Below are 22,646 nucleotides of genomic sequence, written 5' to 3'. Positions count from 1 at the left end.
GGGGCCCGCTTGGTGTGAGCGGCTCCCTGTAGACGTTACTGTTTTAGGGAAGAGGCACGGGGGCCCTGGGAGGGGGGGGGGGGCCCCTGTGTGTGGGGAATGCGAGGCCGATGACAGCGTGCATTGTGTGGCGGCGTTTCAGTGGGTCGGGTCGCGACGGGTCAAAGAGCTGGATCAGGACTTGTGAACCAAACCAAACCAAAACGATAGGCAAATGTGTTGCTTAAAGTCAGGAGGCTGAGTGGATCGGGCACCAAAGAAGTCTGCTGACATTAACAACATAGCCAATTAGGATTAACTGCCTATAATACGAATTCATCTAAGAGATGCATATCTAAAGGGACATACGAGGTACACAGATATTGGACATTAAGGGTCAGGAGGAAGTGATTCATCTTGCACAAGAATTTCAATCTTGTTCCCGGCTATCGAAACTGATACAAAGCACTACGACTGTTCCTTACTAGTCCAATCAGCAATGACTTGGCTGCAAACCTCATCAAAGACCTGTAACGTGACGCTCAGCTCCGGGAGGTCTGCGCGTCTCTGGGCACGCTTAGCTCCTCAGTTAGCAAAGAGGCGAGAACCAAAAAGGGAGCGACGTGGATCTGTGCACACCGTGCAGAAGCAGACGCGTGATCAGGCCTTTACTCTCCTTGCATGCAGGGCCCTTGATGTCAATTGACCAGCAAGGCCGGGGTCAGAGGTCGACCTTACCTGATGTCCTCTGTGCTCTGGGCGAGCATCTGCTGAGCGGTCGCCAGAGCCGCCATGCTCGCCGCCAAGCTGGGCAGGCAGTGCTCCGCGGCCCCCAGCCCCCCCGCCGGGGCCGGGGGCTGGGGCTCGGGCGTGGGGTGGGGGACCTGCCCGCCACCGCCCCCGCCCTGACCCAGCCCGGGGGCCTCCACGGGGGGCAAGGGGGGCTGGAAGGCGGGCGAAGCATGCTGCTTTCTACCTAACGTGTTGCTGCCTCTACGGAGGGTGTGGTTGTCCGATGCTTGTTAGCGGAGCTACGGGAGGGAGGGAGGGAGGGAGGGGAGGGGGGGGGGGGGGGGGGGAGGCGAGTGGAGGAAAGACACCACAGAATCACCCATAAGCACACAGGAGAGGTTACGGAATTGAACAGAAGAATTAAGAACCTGTTAGAATTAATGAGCAGAAACAGAATCGACCGAGAATCCCAGAATCCTCACATGCCCAAAGCTGACTTCATTAGATTGATCACGTTTGATTATGTTTATTACATATGTATAAAAGGTATCACTCCAAAAAAGAAAAGCAGTAAAAAAAAAATCAAGGGGTCTATCAGTTAGATAGTTAATTAAAATGGACAATAATATTTCAAAACAGATTATTTTATACCCCAAAACAAGGTTTGCAGATCATTGTTTGACTAAGAAGCATCTTATTTTGGAATGACACCCTTCAACAAGGCAGCCCCCAAAGCAAATCACACATTTAGAAGAAGTGACTGAATGAATCAAACATTGGCTGGTGAACATGGCTGCAGTACAGGAGCCTCTGGGGGCTGAAGAGGACCAGACGTCAGCACCGAGGGGATGGGGGTCAAGGTACGGGTCTGGGGTGGGGGGGTGGGGGGGGTCTGGCGCTGGGCCTTGGCCGTACCTCTCCTTGCGCGAGGCGTCGCTGGGCTCGGGACACACCATGCTGCCAGGCCTCTTCCGCTCCACCGTGCTGCAGTCGTAGTCCAGGTGGTTGCTGGAGCCCGAGGCGGGCGCAGGCATGGCGAACATGCCCGACACGTTGAACTCAACGTCTGGGGAGGGAGAGGGGGGAGGAGGGAAGGGACGAAGGTCACTGGCTGATGGGGAGGTGGCCGTGCGCCAGCTGGCTTTGGTCATGTATTAGTGGAGGGTTGTGATGCCCTTGGCCGCATTGTGTTGCAATCTCCCCGCGTCCGCCATCAGTCTGATGCCCTCATGTCTGATTATAAAGAGGTGAATGGGGAGTTTTTCAATTTTTTGTAGCATAAGACTTTGCGAGCTATGTTCTGTCACAAACATCCTTCTCAGAATAAATCTTGAATCCTGACATTTTACCCGAAAAACCCGATACCCAATAATAATGAAATCATTAATGACTAAACTAGACATTAGTGGCCATAAACTGGATCAGGACTGTATCAGTCGGTGTTTTCTTTTCATTTGGATTAAAGGTATGAATAGTGGTGGAACAATACTTGGAATTTAACTGTTATCATGATGACATTCTTCAATACAATATCTACTGGAGAAAGACAGAGTGAAAAATCTTTGCATAGTTATATTGTTCATATATTTCCAATCTGACCAACTATAGATTATTAACTTTAAGCTGAGTATATGCGTGTGGCGATTGCTCTGAATGCATTCGACAGTGCCAAGAGGTTGGTGCCAGTACAACCAGAAAGGACATACCCTCGGGGAAGAACCAGTGGGCGTGCTGGATGATGGGTTCTATGATGGTGACCACGTGCACAGAGGTGGCTGCAGCCATCTCCGCCAGGCTCCTGGGAGGGGGGACACACACACATACGCACACACATACACGTTATGCCTTGGACACTAGAGATCGAGCACAGGACCTTTCGGCTTAGCAGCGACACCCAATGCACTACCCTGCTCCATTCATGACTCCTACGGATTGCAGAAATCTGTATACATTATATTTGTACTTTACGTAACCATTTATTTTTGCTGCTGAAACAACAGAATTTCCCTTCAGGGATTAATCAAGTTACTTTGTGCGTTGTCCCCCCCTCCCCCCCCCTCACCCCTCGGTCTTGGCCCAGAGTAGGTTGGGACCCAGGACGATGGCGATGTTGCTGGGCGTCATCTTGTTCTGCTCGCTGTCCTCGGCCAGCTTGGCCAGGAACTTGACCAGATACCTGCAGAGCCGAGAAGCAGACCGCCGCATGAGCTCCAGACCTTTCTACACGTTTTTCTCAAAGGATTATTTACAGTAGTCAAAATGTTTTATCATCAGACGTTCAGTATAACATACTCTTCAACATGGCGGCGTCCAACAGAAAATGTCATGAAGCACTGTAACTTAAAAGCACTAAAGAGTGAGCAGTAGAACGAGGCCTCACCGCAGGTTAGCTTTGTTGTTCTTTGGTAGTTGGTCACATACGACCCAAAGGGCCTGCAGCCTCTTATCTGGATCTGAAACACTAGGATGACCAGACACACGCCTGGTTAGTCAGCACAGTGGGGAAAGACATTATGATCGGATTTCATATTTCTGGTGAGAAGGACCTTTGTTAGAGTGGCCCTAAAACGTTGTTATCGACGTTTTATAAAACCAACATTTTTTCTTTCTGTGACACAAGATCATCTACGGCCTTTAGACCACATTTAGTGGGCAATTCCCAAATTTTTAATCGGCTGAGCCCAGAACGTTACCTGGAGGCCTGTATCCAATCATCGTAGAGCTGGAAAGTCATCAAAGGGTCTGGAAGTTCCCTCAGGTATGACTTCAGGGCTCCTATGAATACAAACACGGAGTTTAAACCAAGGGGAAACAATGCACTTTCTCTGATCTGCTCATTGCTCTGTGGAAGAAATCAAGCTGTTCTTCAGACTGACCGCGTAGCTCAAAGGGATTGTTCTCTCTTGAAAGAGGGTTGCTTTCAGGTCATTGGTGTTTGTGTGTTCAATTGCTTTCATTTAAAGTCGGCATGTGTTACATTTCAACTAGCTCTCAGCTTAAAAGCACCAGGACATATCAGACTATAGTCAAGGCTGATCGAAAGTGATTCCAATAACTTTAATAAATCACATCCTATGACTGATATATTCTGGCCAGCACATACCTCTGTCTTTGTTTACAAGAATCTGACCATCGGCCCTCCCAAAGCCCCTCCCACTCACACCACCCAGCCAGCCGAGCTACCATAGATCGTCCCACAGTTGTCAGAGTGGACAGAACATTGAGTTTATGATTCTGAGAGCCTCCCACCACCAACTCAATCTTCCACCCCGCCACCATAAGAAGGCCTTCCGTGTCCTGACCCCAACAGGGGTCGGGACGGTAGGGATTTGGGACGTACCAGCTACGGCGTGGGGGTCACAGTAGAACTCCTGCAGCTGTGAGGTGGAACAGTCCAGGGCGGCTTTGAGCTTCTTCAGTTTGGAAGCCCCGGCTGCTATTCTGAACAAACCCTGTACACACACACAGTCGTAAATAAAGTGTACAATAAAAGCGACAAAAACACATTCATTATACACACAAGGACCTTCTCTCGGGGAAACCAACATTTGGTTTACGCATATGGTCACACACACTTCCCCAAACAAACACTTTTCAGCCCAGTTAAACGCTTTAAAACTGGAAAACACAGTGTACACTCTCCTTCTCTCACTCCGCACAGAATGAAACCCTTAAGGCACACACAGGCTGGCAAACAAACACACCCAGCCCTGCACACACCAACGTCAGTTTCACAGCAAAACAAAAGGAGTCCTCACACACAAACGCACACACATACAGGTCTCACCGGGGACTCAATGGCATGACAATCAATGTGGTGCATACACACACGCATGCAAACACAGTCGCACACAGTTGCACACACTTCTGATTTAGAGACAGGAGACACATGGATTCCATTGTGTGCTAAAATCGTCTCTGGCATGGGGGGAGAACAGGCTTCATAAATTGCTGCAGCGTCCGACAGGCTCTCTGTATGATGTTTGGCGCGCAGAGAGAATCCAAAGGAGGCGTTTCCTCTGTTTACAGCCGGTCTGTGGACGCGGCTCCCCTGGCCGGAGAAATAATGTCTTCCAAGTCCTTCTCGTCTAGGCTATTCTACGGACCCGAAGCACTGGCCTGGCTGAGGTAGCTTAGCATGCTAAAACAGCGAGCTCCTGGGTTGGGCCTTTATCTAATTTCAAATGACCTTTTATTTGAGATGTCATACAAAGATGACCCATCACATACTACGAGAACACACACACACACACAGACACACACAGACACGCACACTTAATTGAAAATTGGGAAACCGTAATCCAAAGTGCGAATCAATTAATCAATTAACTCCTGACCAATGGGTGAGCCCTCCCAGTGCTGTGCGTACCTCCTCCTTCATGCCCGTCTCCAGCAGCATCATGACGCAGGCTTCCATGGGCAGAGCGATCTCCCTGCTGCTCCTCTTCAGGTGCTCGTCCAGCCCCGTGCCAAACGCTGGCTTCTCCGTCCACGAGTCTGCAGGGGGATGGGGACACCGCTTGAAGCCCAGACGCACACATCAGGACCCACTAGTGTTACCGTCATTTATACGATTCTCAAAGTGAGGCCGTTCAATTCCATTTGACTAATTAATACTATATAGCGTATCATTCAGCAGTACCAGCTTTAAATTACACAGTTAGCCCCAGTTGTAGATGCCTCCGATTAAAGGCGCAGGTTGGATTTTCAGAGGGCGTTTCCCTCCGGACGCAAACCCAAACCTTTGTCCTGCAAACAACCCCACCCCGAGGCCCTATCCTGCCCCTAAAGGGACGACCAAGTCCTGGTTTGCATTGCCTTTCCCGTTGAGACTCGTAGCATATTTAGCGACCCTGGGCAGCAAACGGCCTGTTTCCAACGCGGATTGGATGACGCAGTGCATGTGATCGCAGCGAGGGAGCGGATGCTGATCGGGTGATACGGGCCGTCCGACTGCTGAGTCCCGGTGCCTTAGGAACGAAACAAAGCAGCTCTCGGTAAATATGACAGCCGTCATGTGATATTCCACACCTTAGACTGGGAAAGTGCTCGGAGAGGCACATTGCCAGGCGCACAGCACCGAACACCTACAAACCAATAAGGACAAACATGACCATTGTATCCAGCCCACGCCAAAGCCAATGAGATCGACTTTAGTCTACCCGAGTGACAAGTCCAATTGAACTTGAAGGAGGTCCAAACTATGAAATAGTCATTATTCAGGATCAGCAATAATATGGCCAAACAGGCTGTACGACACAAAAGGGCTTACCTCACTGCCTGAAGTCTCAGCTGCCTCTCCACTTCCACTCACCCTCCCCCACAAGACCCTCCCCTCCCTCCCTCTCTCTCTCTCTCTCTCTCTCAATAGTTTCATAAACGTTAGGAAATCGACCCCGGTCTTAGGGGATTTCAGCAGAGCTGCTGGCCAGAGCTCCAAGTAAGAGCTGTGTGCATAATGTGCAGTGAGTCAGGCTTTCTGTAGCGGGGTGCGGTCTGCAGCCAGGGCCCCAGGGCACGCATGCCCACCACACACGTCTCGGCTAGCGCACGTGATCAGATAACCTGTCACGTTGTTGGAGTTTCTCGTATTGCTTTTCTTCTTTTTTCAGGAAGCCCAATACCCCAGTGTTTACATTTCAGTGATCAGCCGAGGGTATGGGAGAGAGACTGAGACAGAGACAGAGAGAGCGAGACACACACACACACACAGGTAGAGAAACAGAGAGACCAGGGAAGGGTCCACGTGGTCAATGTGAGGGTGGTTAAGCAGTGTATGTGGAGTACATGAGTCATGATCTCATGCTGGGAGAACAGGCTGGCTGGTGGGTTAGAAAGAACACATGTGTTCCTGCTGCACAACAACAAGAGCCTCTAGCTTTACCACCCTCACTAGGAGGAGATCGAGACAGACAGAAAACCAATCACGGTGATCAGGATTAAACAAGGGAGCGAAATACAAAACTGTCTCGCGGGCCAAGTTCCGACAAAACAACTGTTCATGGAACAATCTGGGCATCTGGCTGTCATGACGACAAAGCCAGATTGACTGTCGGACATCATCATGATTCTACAGTCAGCGACCCAACCACACCACTGATACACCCAAATGTAACAACCCCCACACCCCCAGCACACACACACACACACACACACACACACACACACACACACACACACACACACACACACACACACACACACACACACACACACACACACACACACACACACACACACACACACACACACACACACACACACACCAACATATTATTCGGCCAGCAATCATAGCCACTCCGTTAAAACCTTTACGGCCCCTCTGTGTGCATGCATTTGTGTGTGCGAGGGTGAGTGTGTGTGTGTATGTGTGAGTTTGAATGTGCGTGCATATGTGGGACACTGGGGATTTACAGGCTAACTGGTAGAGGCCCTGGACGTACTGGCCCCTGGTTTACTGCACAGCAAGGGACCGGGTGGAAAAGTGGAAGAGTGTTGTTGAACTGTTTCCCAAGAAGGGGACCATTGCCGTTGTGGTTACACATAGAGGTGTGTGTGAACGTGTAAATACGTATGTTTGTGTTTGTGTGTGTGCATTTGCATGTACGTGTGTGCGTGCATTTGTGCACACTGTACCTTGCTGGGCTTGTATGGTGGGTAAGACATTCTCCAGAACAGTGAGAGATTTCCTGTGGTAGTCTGCCTGGGCCTCCAAGAGCTACAATACAGACGGACAAAGAGGGAGGGAGACAACAATAAAGACAGCGCAAGAGAGAAAGAGAGACAGACAGCCGATAGAGAGACAGAGTGAGAGTAAAAGAGAAAAGGAGAGAGAAAGAGCAAGAGACAGAGACAGAGACAGAGACAGAGACAGAGACGTAAAGTTAGCATGAAAGAGTATGAAACAGACCAACAGACCACATGCCTGTCCTCTGGGCCCCAACCCCGCCGCCACCCCCCCCCCCCGCCCCCACCTCCACAGCTGGGCCCGTTCCCACGGACATGGACATTACAACGTGTACTGTTCACGTGGAGGCCACGAGCGTGGAGAGCAAGTCACACACACACACACACACACCATGACATAGTAGCAGGCGTAGTCCCCCTCTTTGGAGTAGAAGTTGTACATGTCTGCAGCCAGCTGGTCCTGGATGGAAACACAACAGAAGCACAATCGTTATTGGTTGTTTTCAGTGGGGGCTGGTGGCAATAGCTAGAAAGGGGAGCAATGTCCTGGTTTAACAGGGCCTGATAGGATGTCAGGGTATGTGTACTGGGGTAACCGACAGGCAGCCAATCACTTCAGGCTAGCAGTCTGTAAGAGAAATTATTAGGAAGCAACAAGTCAGGTCCACACACGCACACAAACACGCAGCACTGCGAGACACAACACAAAAAACATGACACACACACACACAAACCAAATTGAGACAAAACAACACCAAGTAAAAACATTGCACCTGGCTGACAACGCAGATGTCAGCCAGACTAACACACACACACACACACACACACACACACACACACACACACACACACACACACACAGATGACTCAGCTGAACAGATGCACGCACGCCAAAGAAAGCCCCGGCATAGCAACTCACTGGGGTGAAAGGTCCCGCAGACTGACAGATGCAAGCACACACAATCCCGCAGACACTCCCACACACTGACACAAGCAGACCCACCAGAACGTCCAACTCCCAAACAGCTGATGAGGTATTGTGTGTCATTTGAACGCGTCGAACAAACTGAACTACATCAGCACGCCCAGGGGCCTAGCTGGAAATGTCCTGTCGTCGTCGTCGTCCCCCCTCCCCCTCCCCCCTGTGCTGTGCTTAGTGTTATTGTACCCCCCCCCCCCCCCCCCTTCCTTTCTCACCCTTCCCTGTCTGATCCTTCCATCAACCGAACAGAAACCAATAGAACCTTCTGAGCACATCACACAAACAGCGATCCGGTCTTTGGTTTGTGCATGATGACAATGGAATGAAAAGAGAGCCGACCTCTGTAAACTATTTGTTTGAGTTTCATAATCTAACCAGTTGCATGTGTATTGGGTTAACACACACACACACACACACAGAGACACAGAGACACACACACACACGCGCACACAATCGAATTACACTGTATAATGAACTGTATAATGTATAACGATCGTCAAGGTTACCTTGCACATCTCCACTTTGTTCATGGACTCATCCATCTCTTCTTTAAGCAGGTCTGCCTTGACCGTCAGTGCTTGCGTGTTTGTTCCGGAGATTATCGACTTGGTTGCCTGCAACCATCTGGGAGGAGGGGAGGGGGGTTGTGCATGCACCCACACAGGACAGGATGAGAACGCTGAGCAGTGTGCACATAAACCCAAACAAGATGGAACCGAATGTGGGTCCGAAGGATTGCCTTTGTTTACGGCGTGTGTTTCATGCACTGCTCGTTTGATCAGAGGTAAAACATGCAAACAGTATGTGCTGCATGTATATGCATCATAGTATGTGCTTTATGCAAATGCATCAGAGCATGTGCTTTATGTATACACACCATAGCATGTGCTGCATGTATACACACCATAGCATGTGCTGCAAGTATATAGCAGTACTCTGGAGCGCCGAAGAATGACACCATAACAAAACAGTTCCTGACGAATGAACTGAGAGAGTCAACCCTTTGGACTGGTCCACCAGAAGCAGTCAGAAGACCCACCTCGCTCGGGCAGAATCGTAGTCCAGGACCAGCTTGGCCAGCTGCTTCCTCTGCTTCAGGATGTTGGGGATGTCCACCTGAGGAGACCAGCACGGAGACCCATGACCCCAGTCAGACCAGCACACAGACCCATGGACCCAGTCCAACCAGCACACAGACCCATGAAACCAGTCAAAAGCTCCCGCTTCATAGACACTGGAGGAGCCCCAGAGGGCCTAGGATGCGTGTTGTTTTAAAGTTGGACCATTGAGGTCCTTGGTCCACTGCACGATCTTTGCCACATTTCCGATTTCAAACTATGCAACCCCAGGTGAGTGGATTGGACTAGGGGGCAGACCTGATGGTACGGTTCATTGCTACAGTCATCTCAGACACAGCAGTCCTACTGTGTTAGAGCAGGACTTGTTGGGGGAGACGGCAGAGCCTTGGCCAGAAACCAACAGCGGGGGCGTAGTAACGCCTTGTAACTACGCCCCCGTTTAGTTACAAGGGGCGTAGTTAGGCCTTGTTCCCTTACGGAGATAATCCATCAAAGGGAAACATTTACACGATCGAAGGGAAAAGTTTGTGGGAGTGGAAGTATCTTTCAAAAGGGAAGTTAACTTGTTCATTTGTAAAGTGGCCAGTCTCCACAGTGTTGACTTGAGACCACTACAGACATTTTTTTTGTAATTGTCTAGTGCGGGCTGAGTTTGTTTACACTGTAATAGTCAAATAGGCACTTACAGATCCCCGCCTCCACAAAAATCATTGTTCGAAACAAATATCAAGTGTAAAAACTCTATAAGTCGATGGGGGTGGATGGAGGGGTGGATGGACGGCGGAGGACGTTACCTCCGCCAGCTGGTTGAGAGGGTCCAGACAATCCTTCTCCACCTGCAGCTCGTGGTGCATCAGCTCGGACGCCAGCCGATTCTCTGCTTCCCCGCACACCTCCATCATCTTCCTGCATCGTCACACACACACACACACACACACACACACACACACACACACACACACACACACACACACACACACACACACACACACACACACACACACACACACACACACACACACACACACACACACACACACACACACACACACAGCAACCAAGGGAGAAAGAAAGGGTTTAAGAACAGCAAGGCACATTTCTCCCTAATTATCACATCAAGGGCCACTGATTATCCCTCTGGATGGGAATCAATCACACACACACAGACACACACACAAGGTAGGGAGACCAACAGCGCTCTCCCTCTCAGCCAATCAATGCAGAGCAAATGTAAAAATATATAACCATTTTATAACAACTGTATCATGCAAGGCTGGAATAGTGCTTGTCTTCAGGCTGACTGTCGTACTTTCTCTTCCCCCTCATGTCTAGACAACAGAATGAGGCGTGAGGAGTCACTTCTGTGGGCTGGGTGGATGGTACAACACAAGGCACTATCTACATCTCCATTCAACTGGAAATACCCAGGTGTTTGCAACACACACGGGAAAAAATAGAGAAATGGGTTGTTGGTACTTTTTGAAGCAAGGAGCTGTGGTATGTTTTAAATCTTTATCTACCCTCTTTAACCACGTATAAGGAAGTGGAATGCTTCCAATCCTACTTCCCGTTTCCCCGTCCTCGGCTGAGGGTCGATAAGGCCATTAACGACGCAAAGGTGAAATCGTACAGAAAAGTTTGGTTTACTTAATAGTTAATACTAGTTGACATTTCCGTCTCTTATTGCACCACAAGTCACACAAAGGGACAATGAAGCCAGCGGCCTCGTGACCTACACGCTCTCATTCTTTTTTTAATATCTACTGGGAATTTGAATACATGTCCTCTATATATAGAAACAACTTATTACCTCATTATTTTGAACTGACAGTTTCCCTGCTCAGAAACTGTTGAGCGGCCCGTCAACAGGAAAGCAGAAAGCAGGGCCGCTCTTTTCTTTACCCCCCCCCCCACCCCCCCCTCAAAACTGGTGGCGTCCAATTTCTCAAACCTCTGGGGTGCATCTGCCCCACATAGCAACGGTCCAGCCTAGGTGGCTGCCTGGCCTGTCAATCACCGGAGCTGCTCTCCCACTCACCCAATCAGCGAGTCCTCTCCGAGCTGGCCCCCGCCGTCCACCATGGCCTGGGATAGAGCCGTCAGGGGAAGCTTTTTCTGGAGTTCATGTTTGGTGTGGTATGAAGAGAGGGAGAGAAGGAGAGAGGGGGAAGAGAAATGTAGAAGCTGATTAGATTTGGAACGAGCCACATAGTTTTGTCCAAAAGTTAAAAAGATTAAGTCTAAAGACATCCGTTTCACATTCTCTCGAGGCCAGGCGCAGCAGCAGAAGAAAAATGTTTCCCCCTCAATAATAAAACATTAAAGAATTTAAAGAGGAGGACAGGAAGTGCGCATTCACAGCGAGGGGAACAGATTTGCGCAGATGGCTTCATGGCTCACAAGATGGCAGCGCAAGGAATGGAATGAACTGCCCTACAAAAGACCTCAGAAGAAGGAGGAAAAAAAGTAGAAGGTGACCTTCTGGAACAGGATCCGCTATTGAACGGGTCCCCAGTCACACCCCTGAATGAGTCAGCATGATTTAAGAACCAGAGGAAAACAACCAGCCATGGAAACCCAGCCGAGACGCACTGGAGCAGGGACTAGTGAAGCGGAAGGGCGGGCGGGAGCCAGGAGGAAATGGAAGAAGAGTGGTTAAGGTGAAGCGTTTCGGTGGCGTAGGAGTTGTTTGGTTTTGTTTTGTTGGTTTACCTGACCATTTCCTGTATAGAGGCGCGGTACAGACTGAGGTGCATGTTGGGTAGGAAACAAAAAGGAAACAAAATGCAAAAGAAAAGTCAAACGGGGTTTCCTACGCATGGAATCACAGAGGGCTGGGCGACATGGACTGCTGAATAAAACACAGAGTTACACACTTCCCTGGGAAGGAGAGGATTGGTTATTGACAACTTTGGAGAGAAATCCATTCATTTTGGGAGTGTTTAAAGGTGACATATTATACAACCAGCTGCAGTTTGCTCCAGTGTAGGCTGGTAGACTGATCTATCCAGCACACATCTAGTTGGCCACGCCCACTCGGGATGTCAGAAGAGGGCCGAATTTCAAAACAGCTTGTAATGGCTAATCACACTCACACCTGGAGGTATAATAGGTCACCTTTAAAAAAATGAAATGTACATAATAGAATTAGAAAATCATATCATGATAACATAGCGATGAGCGAATGATGAGTAAACGCAAAATGGGGGCGTGTGTCCAGTCCAACCCGATGAAACGTACGTGTCTCTTCTCGGCGTCCGCACCGACGTGGCCCTGCAGGCAGGTGACCATCCGCTTGTGTGTGTTGTGGGACACCACCCGCACCACCTCCATCCGCCGCTCGATCTGGAGAACACACACACACAAACACACACACATTTAAACGATTCATTAAAGTCCACATCAAAGACAATTAGTACAGGGACAAAAACAGTTAAAGTGCATTATAGTACATTGACCGAATCATGTTTAAATTGCATGGGTCCTCATGATACGGGCATCAATACTCAAGGGTATATGTAGCAGCGACACACACACACACACACACACACACACACACACACACACGTTACTTGGGAGAAATCGATCCAAACATTGAACCCCAAACAACAGGGCCAGACAGAGGCCAATCTCCGCGCCCCAGAGTGTCTGAGTGACCTTTAGGAGGGATAAAGGCCCGGGTCAACAGCTGACTCAACGCTCAGAGACAGCGTGACGGCCCTCCTCGCCGCGTCATCGCTCCACTGAGTGCGGTAAGCGCGTGATTAACTCGGGTGAGATAAGTCTTATCAGCACTCAGGCGCTGTCCCAAATCCCTTTCAAACCTCCCTACTTTTCTTTTCATGATTGAGGCGAAACAGGACGACGTCAGCAATGCAAACAGACTCATGCACGCACTGACGTTCAGGCGTCGTATAAAGACCCATTGTGGATCTTGTTGATTCCATGGGTGGCTCTCTGATGTTTCACGTTCCCAAACTGCAATTACTACCAGGCCTGATTTGATCTGCTGGCAGCCTGTGAGAATCTCTGCGTCATAACTTTTATTTTGTTTGTATTCCCCCCCCGCCCCTCTTCTCAGAGGGGTCAAAGGTAAAACAAGATTGATACGGCTTGTCCGATCGGGCCATTGCTGGAATGTTCCCCGAAAAAACAAAACGATGACTCATCCAAAGCGTGGCCATGGCAACGGCCAGCGGGCTGTGACAGACTGTAAAAAAAAAAAAGAAGAAAAGGTTGTGTGGATTTCAGGGGGAGAAAAATAAAGAAGGAAAAAACACTTCTTTATTTTGGACCGCAACAGGCCTGCCCCTGTGAGCCGACCACGGACTACACAGATCCACTCTGTGCTCTTCAGCACAACCTACAATAATGCTATCTTTGATGAGCGGCTCAATGATAAGGCTCACAGCTAGCCTGCCCGGGAGCACAGAGGCCAATTGAAAGCTCTGCGGCCTGGCGGTACTGCTACTGCCAGGTGCTTATCCAAGAGACACACACACACACGCACAAGACAAGACATTAGCATTAGGCTAGGTCTCGGTGGAGCGTGTTTAAGCCCTCCCGATGCCCTCGAATAGACCTCAGCCGCGGGCTGGCCCCGGCCCAACCCCTGCCCCGCAGACAGAAGCCACGGTCGGTGACGCTGCGAGAGCGGTGGCTTTGAGACTTGGCAGCTCCCGTGAGAGATGGCGCGCAGGGCAGGTCCCCAGTTGTTTACGACTCGCTCTGCCATACAGAACAGAACAGGAGGGGTGTGGCTGCCCTTCCCAAAATGGCAAGACCGGAGGGGAAACAACAAGTCATGGGAACAAAAAGACGCATATACATGCGCGCACACACACACACTGATGTACGTTTGATGAAAGGTAAGCGAGAGGAAAGACACGTTGATTCATGAGGAGGACTGGGTGAAGGGAGAGACAATGCGAGGGTCAGAGGGCAGGGAGAGCAACAGGGGAGGAACCGCGGACCACCACCACGCTCCGAAAACAGAACACATGCATTCCACAGGCTCCGGAATACATATCCGCCTCCGAAACACACACACACACACACACAAACACGCGCACACATACACGTACGTACGTCACTCCCAACTCATGGTGCCCCCTGCATTTTCAAAACAGCTGGGTTAAATATGGCCCATCAGTGCTTCCCCTCCGATTGCTTCCAGCAGCGGTGTTGGGTTTTTGCTCAGGGAAGTTTGAGTGTGATCACTGAGTCCAATGGGCCTTGGGTGCATTCCAACACAAACAAATATGTTTTTCACTTCAAATTTGTATCCATCCCATCTTCTGGGTTTCATAATACTGGGACTTCTGTTCTCAACAATCAAATACATCTACTTTCTAATATTATCTCACTTCCTCTTTTTATGCTACATTTGTCTAAATCTAGTTATCCTGACCTGCCAGATGGTTTCACAGAACCATCTGGTAAGGGGGGCGCCCCATTGGCTCAGCGGGTAGAGCGCGTACCATTGAAGGCTCAGTCCTTACCGCAGCGAACGGGTTCGAATCCTGACCGTGGTCCTTTGCTGCATGTCTTCCCTCTCTCTCCTATACCTTTCCTGTCTATCTTAAAAAAAGAAAAAAAAAAGCTATCTGGTAGGTCGTCTAGCGAAACTGTCTGGAAGAGGGCAGGCACTTTCAAAACATACTGGGCAAGGGATTCGATGAACCATCTGTCTATCACCGTCCATCACATGGATCGCGTAGTCCATCAGAGGACGCTGATTGGTCCAATCCACTGTGGTTCGGTCACAAGCTCATAGCTTATAATACTATTTTGCTGTGGTACTTATCCTCAACATTTCTCTAATGACAATAATGACAATGATACTATGTTACAATTGAGGGGGGTGCAGTAGGTGGAACCTATGATTCTTGCATTTTCAAATAAAACAAAATAGCATTTAGAGTAGCCAACATAATTCCAACTTCTTACAACTGTCTTTACAAGGCATCATTTTTTTTTTCGCATGGCAGATGCAGTGGCGCTAGAAATCCAGCACCTTTGGAACCTAGCTGTTCCACTGCTGGAAGTTTTCAGGCGAAACACTGCAGATAGACGCAATACACACACACACACACACACACACACCACCTCTCCCCCACACACACATGCGCACACATACAGGGGATTCCCTCACTTATAAGTCTCCATTTGACCAGTGGAAAGGATGGTGGGTGTGCCTGTGTTTATGTGCGTGTTCTGTTTTGTCTCCTGTTTCCGTCATAATAACACAATCAGACACAAATAAAGCGTTAGTCACTTGCGCACAAAGAAAACATGCACGCACACTAGCAATGCATAAGCAGAGGAGCCCAGACCATGATGGACAAGGGAATCCCAAACACGGAGGCAGCCAGGGGGAGTGAGAGGGAGAGGGAGAGACAAATTAGGACAGTGAGAGAGAGCGAGAGGCAGAGATGTAGAAAGGGTTAGATCGGCTCGACATTCAAGAATGGTAAAGTAGTTAGTTGCAAAACACTAACTGGTTTGGAGTCGGCTGACGGATGAATGAATAAGATATGAGCCTCTGCCTCTCCCTAACTGGAGAGTGACAAAGAACTGTTGTGAGGCCTGTTACCAGGCCAACTCGGCATCCTCTAAAATACATTATAATAATTTGTTCCGTGTCATCATCTGTTATCCAAATAGCATTATTCAATCATATATATATATATATATATATATATATATATATATAAAAGAGAGAGAGAGAGAGAGAGAGAGAGAGAGAGAGAGAGAGAGAGAGAGAGAGAGAGAGAGAGGAGAGAGAGAGAGAGAGAGAGAGAGAGAGAGAGAGAGAGAGAGAGAGAGAGAGAGAGAGAGAGAGAGAGAGAGAGAGAGAGAGGAGAGAGAGAGAGAGAGAGAGAGAGAGAGAGAGAGACCATTGTTTTTATATTAGGAATGAATAACGAAATCAAGATATGCCCATCAAATGATTAAGAAGTAAAAGATGAGTGAAGCTTTTTTTTTTACATCTTTAAAGGGACGTACAGTCTCCGTTGGACCCTTTAGAATGGGATTTTACATAAGGTAAAGAAGGGTGAGGGTTACAGTGACCGGTTTGACCTTTGACCGAGAGTGAGAGGTGTGTTTGGGGGGTGGGGGGGGTCAGGTTAAATGAAGAGAGACTGAGGGTCCACGCCTCGATACGGGGAGGGTCAGATGACATGGGTGGTGAAGGTAAAGCATGAGTAAGGTGGAGGACGGCGACGGTGATCGTGGATCAGGTGGCAGGGAGGCCTTGTTCACCCACAGATTGTCATGGGGCGGGGTGGCTGGTGTGTGTGTGTGGGGGGGGGGGGGGGGGGGGGGGGGGGGGGGGAAACATGTCATGTCATGTGTGGTTTGCATAAAATAAAAATGAGCCGAGTTCCTTAAAGTCTTAACTGTAAATGAGTGATTCCACTGAGGTTTGGATTTCTGTTTCACTTCAGTGAAAACAAAACTTCTCAACCACTAGAATAAATGACCTCTGCAGAATAACATGTTGTTTTCTTTTGCTTTCCTCCCAAGAGGACTTCTGTTCCTTCCTCTTGCCGACCCCCTTTGTCTGTCTGTCTGTTAGTCGGCCCTCCTGTCCATCTGTCTGTCCCGAGCAGACAGATGATTCAGGCCAGCATTCTGTTAGGCTACCCAGGCCGTGAGCAGGTGGACACCACTCCCTCACCACAACAGTGGGCCCTCTAGCTTGGATAAATGGCTAATTATTAACTCTGGGATAGTGGGGGAGGGGACTTTTAATGTTGTAACAACAAAGTTCTGTAGGTGGTTCCTACGGTTAGGTTATCTTTATTCCACAAAATAGAGTTGGGACTTCATTAATATTGTTTGATATAACTTCTTAATACAATTGAACACTGTGAATATATCCACGATAAATGGTTATCCAAAGAAATATTGTGCCATGACTTGCATATTGCATGCTCTTTTCTATTTTTCTGGTCTTAAAGACTGCACTGCAATCAAGTAATCACATTACTCTATTATCCCATTTAGCTTAGTCTGAGGAACTAAGAATGGCCACATCAGCTTGTCCAACAGATACCCCAACATGATTATTAGTACTGCCTATGTCCAGAAGGCTCACACACTGATTAGGGAAATCTGAAATTACCTGTACACATCTGTAGTTTCAAATGTGTGAAATTGTCTGATTTGATCCTCACAAATATTAACTATGTCATTTTATCCCTGTTAATGTAATAAGTCCCCAGTTTAGGGAAAAGGGGTTAAATGCCTTTTCTAAAGCAATCGTCACGACCAACAGTAGTCATTAGAATTCTCATAACCATATTATAACACTCACACATAACCGTACTAAAAAAGTATCACAAAGTTGGCGCTGGTCGTAACCATAGGGATAACACACCCCCATCTTTCCTAAAACAGTCAATCCAAAGAAAACTATTTTATCTCATAGTGTTTGAATTCCAGCTGAAACAGTGGTTTCACTGGCTCCTCAAGGATCCTGCCTATACTGATGAGGGAGGAATAAACGCTACACATTGCTGCAATGACTTGGAATACGCTAACTTAACACTTTAAATGCATATAGGTGTCATTCTAGGCCTTCCTTTACTTGTCAATGTTTTTCCCTCCCATTCTCCACCTGTGCAGTGTCTTTTTACGTTACTACTGTATTTTACATATATTGTTTGTGGTTTCATTGTCCCAAAACAATTGTCCATCTGTAACGTTTCACGTGGCGTAGCCTCGAGAACGGCAGCCTGCTGCTGCCGTTCTCGGCCATGAATAGATTACGTAATCTCCATGTTTTTTGTTCTCTGGTTAAACAAAGGTGAAACTGAAAAACAAATAAATAACAGATTCAAATAACTAAAGTCAATCTGGCATGTGTCCAAAGGAGTGGCTCATAGCACACAGGTCGTAGCTGTTGACACACAGAGCCTGGGGTTCACACACGCATTCCCAAGTGACAGGAAGGGAACTGGGTTGGAATCTCTTTTAAAGAGTCAGTGAACCCAAAACCATTTTAAAACGTGGTCATTTGGCTCATATGATCATCAACGCACGAATCTATGCCATTAAATCGCTGTGACTGAAGTAAGGCCCCCGTTTAGAACTCGAATTCCAGCTGAAACGCTTCACTGGCTCTTTAAAAGAGACAGCCGGCATTGTGAAGCGACCACACCTGCTGTCTGTCACAGTTGCAGAGAGGAGAGGCTTCCCTGGGAAAGCCCTACCCGTATACGCATGCATGCCTTGCATAATAATATCCAAAGACACACATGTGTTCACGGTTTAGACACAGATCTGTCAATCAATGATATACATCTACTCTCAACCTAGCAAATACATTTTCACAATTCCTTTCTATCCATCGTTATCATTTCTCTATAATCCATAAAATCTCAAATTTGCAGCAGCATTAAGACATCATCATGAGAAACACAAGTGCACAACCCAAGTTAAGACCATTGGCATTACTTATTTTCTTCAGTGTTTTCCATCACGAATATATTATTCAAACTGAGATCCCAAATGTGACAACCAACAAAAAGATAGCCCTCAAAATGATTTCTCCATTAATGGAGCTAATATGTAAGCATGTCTACAGGTAGACTGCTGCTATGGAGGATGGACCCGAGAACCTTTGGGCTGTGAGTTCAACACCCCTAACCAACAAGGTGTTTCTTCATCCCTGGAAGCCTGAAACATGGCGCTTCAGTGAGCTGCTGTGTTCGAATCCGGCATACAAGCTTTAATGATTTACCTGTAGGAGGTCATCGCTGAGAACTTCTGTTTTCTCTGCCCTGGGAATGAAAAGAAAAACACATTGATTAAAATCCAGCTTAGCATTGACAGGCAATGAAAGCTGGTACATAGGAAGCATTGTGCAGAGGTTGTGCAGACTTCTGTTCTGGAGGCAAACAAACCGTGAAAACACACAGGTAATTCAAGTGTACAGCATGGGACAAAACGTGGGGAGAATCAGTTTTGACCCTTTAGGGTTTTATACAGGCCTTTGAGGTGGAGGGAAAACAGTTTTTATATGAATGTTTGAAAGGTGAAGCCCACCGGCTCGTACAACTTAAAGTTATCTCAACATGTGTGCTTTATGCCGTTAAGAAAGTTAAATGAATAAGCTTTAAAATAAGTGTGTCCAGGCCCTTTTCCGGACTTGAGGGTGAGACGATGTCTTGTTATTTGGCCTGTGAAGCCCTTTGAGACTGTGACTGTGATGAAGGACTGTACAAACAAGATTACAGGCTTGACTTGTATTAAGAACATTCTTTCATACTTTATCAAATCACTTCCGTATTCCCAGATTCATTAATCAAAAGTCAGTTGACCTCACCCATTTGAAATCAAGGTGACCTGACGTTCCCATAAGATGAAAAAAAAAAAGAAACCTTTCCTAAAGTGAACCCAGCATCCGAGGTCTATATCCAGCGTGGGAGCCAAGCCGCGCCGAACCGACCCGCACCCTCAAGTGGAAATGCGCCATAAGGGTTCTGTCGGAGGTGGAGACGCGAGCCATAACTGAGCTGCGCTGCACTGCACCTTCACTACTCCACCAAGACGCCCCGAACCGACCACACCCTCCGGTGGAAATGCGCAAATTCTGTGTACTTTGCACTTTCATAAATAAGACATGCTGAATTTTCAGTTTTATAACTGATAGTCTTATTTTGTTTACAAGTTACGGATGGAGTCTGGAGGTGATGTGCAGATGTGGGGTACTTATTGTTTACTGTTTACATTTTAGATGAGACTGTTCAGTCTGTTGCAGCTAGCTCAGGGGAGACTGTATGACATTAGGTGGTACAATCTTAGACAATAAAAAAGAATTGCCCTCTGAATTTTTGTTGTTTTCATTGTACCGAACTCGTACCGAACCATGATGTCTGAACCGAACCGTGACTTCAGTGTACCGTTACACCCCTTTGTCATCACAAAAAAACTGTATTTAGTACTACTATTTAGGTCTAGTCATTTAGGAGACACCTTCACCCAAAGTGACTTGGTGAATTAGTCCTGTCATCAGTGTCATCAGGAGAAGGTAGGGGTAAGACCGTCTTACTGAAGGACAGGTAGACTTCAGGGGGGACGAACACCCTAAGGTCATTTCAGTAGCCTTCCCTGAGCTTAGTAGAAAGGTGGTACTAGAAGTACCAGAGGTAAAGGAGGCAAATGTATACCTTAACTACATTGCTACTGGTGACCAATCTGACTAAGCCACGCAATGGCTGATGTGGGCTCAGTTCGCTCCGTCCTTTCCCAATTTGAGAGAGCAAATGGAGGGCTTCATGCAGCACAACAAGTCTCTCTCCATGGGGTGAAGACATAAGTGAGCCATTTTATAGCAAAGCTGACGTGTTTCACACCGTAAAGGCAGAGTCAGCATTACTTCGACCAAACTTCTTAATAGGGCGTGAAAAATTGCCAAACAACTTCAATATAATCCAACCTAAACAGCGCAGTACACTGCTTTGAGGACGGTTAACCGAGGCCAACAACTAGACACCATGCATTTTCTTACTAATATAGAGCCAGTCTGGGCAACAGCTGCTTGGGGAGGGACCAGTCTCCTAAATCTGGTCCAGTATTGGCACATGGGCTAGGCTAGTAGGGTATCCCTGTGAATATCCGGACCAAAATAAGCCTCCATGCAGAGATGACTGCAGGGAGATCACCTCAATATTATCTTTGGACTGGACTCGGTTGTGTCTTACCATTTCTTTAGACATTAAGCGAAGGATTTGATCTAAAGCGGCATGTAATTGATGAGCAGGTAGGGATTTTGCCTACAGGCCGGCTGCTGACCTTGTGGTTGGAACCCAGAACCCTGGGACTTGGAGTCAAACACCTTGACCACTAGACGTAAGCGGTTGCTGTAATCTTAATCCTTTGCTCCTATGGGCCCTGCGGTTTTGGGAGTGTTTACGACACCACGTTTGGAGACTAATTATTCATCTTGCTGAAAGCTGATGTTAAACCTTACATTTGTTTCAGGGGATTCTGATCTTAAAATGCAAGGGTAGAACCAGCTCAGTCTGAGTAGCAATGAGATTCTAAGCAGTAATGAGATGCTGGGTAATGCGAAAAGCTTTGCTATAACTGCTCAGGGCTTAGAGAAGTTACTGTGGAAGTCCCCGAAGCTTCACACTCTGTAACAGCATTACACACAGATTTAAAAAATGACCGACGCTGGAACCACTGCCCACGTAGAATTAGAGGAACACGAATATTTGGTCCACGCGGTCTATCCAATATGAGGAGGTCGTTTTGGGAGTTCAACAGGCAAGCTAGCACCATGACGGTGGGGTCTGTGTACTGCCTTGCTACGTCACCGCCCCAGACTGGAGCCTATTAATAGTTAACTAAGGAGTCAGGCCGATTAGATCCACTTAAAAGGAGGAGGCCGTGAGAACACCCTGGGCCCATGCCTCTTATCAATAGCCACCTCTTAATGGTTGCCTCTATAAAGACACTTCGAAGTTGATATATTCATTCATTTTAGGACGATAGCATTAGTAATTATATTTTATAACAAAATACACAAAAACACATACAATATTACACAATTGTGAATGTAGGCCTACATTGGGGGCAGATATATCCGTACATCTCTGGTATTCATCCATCCATACTAGTACAGGGAACACAAAGGAACAGATATGGTCAGATACTACCTGGGTATCGCCAATTAACCCCGTCAGTCACATTTGGTTAATTATAGTGTGCATAATGTTCTTGCTGTGTTTTAATTCGTCTGCTACCCCATGTTATGTTCGAGACGGCAATTATATTTCCTCCTCCACCGTATTTCATCATATTTCCCCACAGTAGGGGTATAATGGGAAGGTTTCTGCGTTAATAAGGCTAATAGGTAGGTACTTTGTGAACCTATGAAGGACCTTATTTTCCATCCAACCTGGGTAGAGGGGGGTTGTTTTTGTCATCTCCATCAGGCAGAACTGGTAGTTCATAAAGTCTAGACACTGACTTGTGGGCTACCTCCGGGGGAGCGCAATAAAACATTGTCAGGCCTGGACGTGTGTAGGAGTGGTGACGACTGCCTTTATGCCCACGTTAACATATTAAACATTACTTGGTCAATAATTCATATGTGCTTTAGGGCAACCAAAGCCGCAATGTTGTGAGGAGGTGCAGATGTCAATCCCCAGCACACATCAGAGAACACA

At 47.7% G+C, this 22,646-nt stretch overlaps 1 protein-coding gene across 1 annotated transcript; it reads right to left on the bottom strand.

Moving 5' to 3' along the window:
• Window positions 1-148: 148 nt before the first annotated feature.
• LOC130371388 (rho GTPase-activating protein 17-like) lies at window positions 149-22,406 on the bottom strand. Its single transcript, XM_056577157.1, is given in 17 exon segments — window positions 149-989; window positions 992-1,010; window positions 1,627-1,777; window positions 2,418-2,509; window positions 2,774-2,887; window positions 3,092-3,172; window positions 3,405-3,486; window positions 4,052-4,163; window positions 5,081-5,208; window positions 7,348-7,429; window positions 7,790-7,858; window positions 8,887-9,004; window positions 9,420-9,496; window positions 10,254-10,365; window positions 11,498-11,574; window positions 12,700-12,804; window positions 19,211-22,406. Coding segments are annotated over 17 exon segments (1,815 nt in total). The 5' UTR covers window positions 19,331-22,406; the 3' UTR covers window positions 149-713.
• Between the last annotated feature and the right edge of the window lie 240 nt (window positions 22,407-22,646).

The sequence above is a fragment of the Gadus chalcogrammus genome, chromosome 18 (assembly GCF_026213295.1).
Source record: "Gadus chalcogrammus isolate NIFS_2021 chromosome 18, NIFS_Gcha_1.0, whole genome shotgun sequence".
NCBI classification, from domain to species: Eukaryota; Metazoa; Chordata; class Actinopteri; order Gadiformes; family Gadidae; genus Gadus; species Gadus chalcogrammus.
Note: the sequence above shows the minus strand (reverse complement) of the source record. Positions and strands in the feature narration are given on the sequence as shown.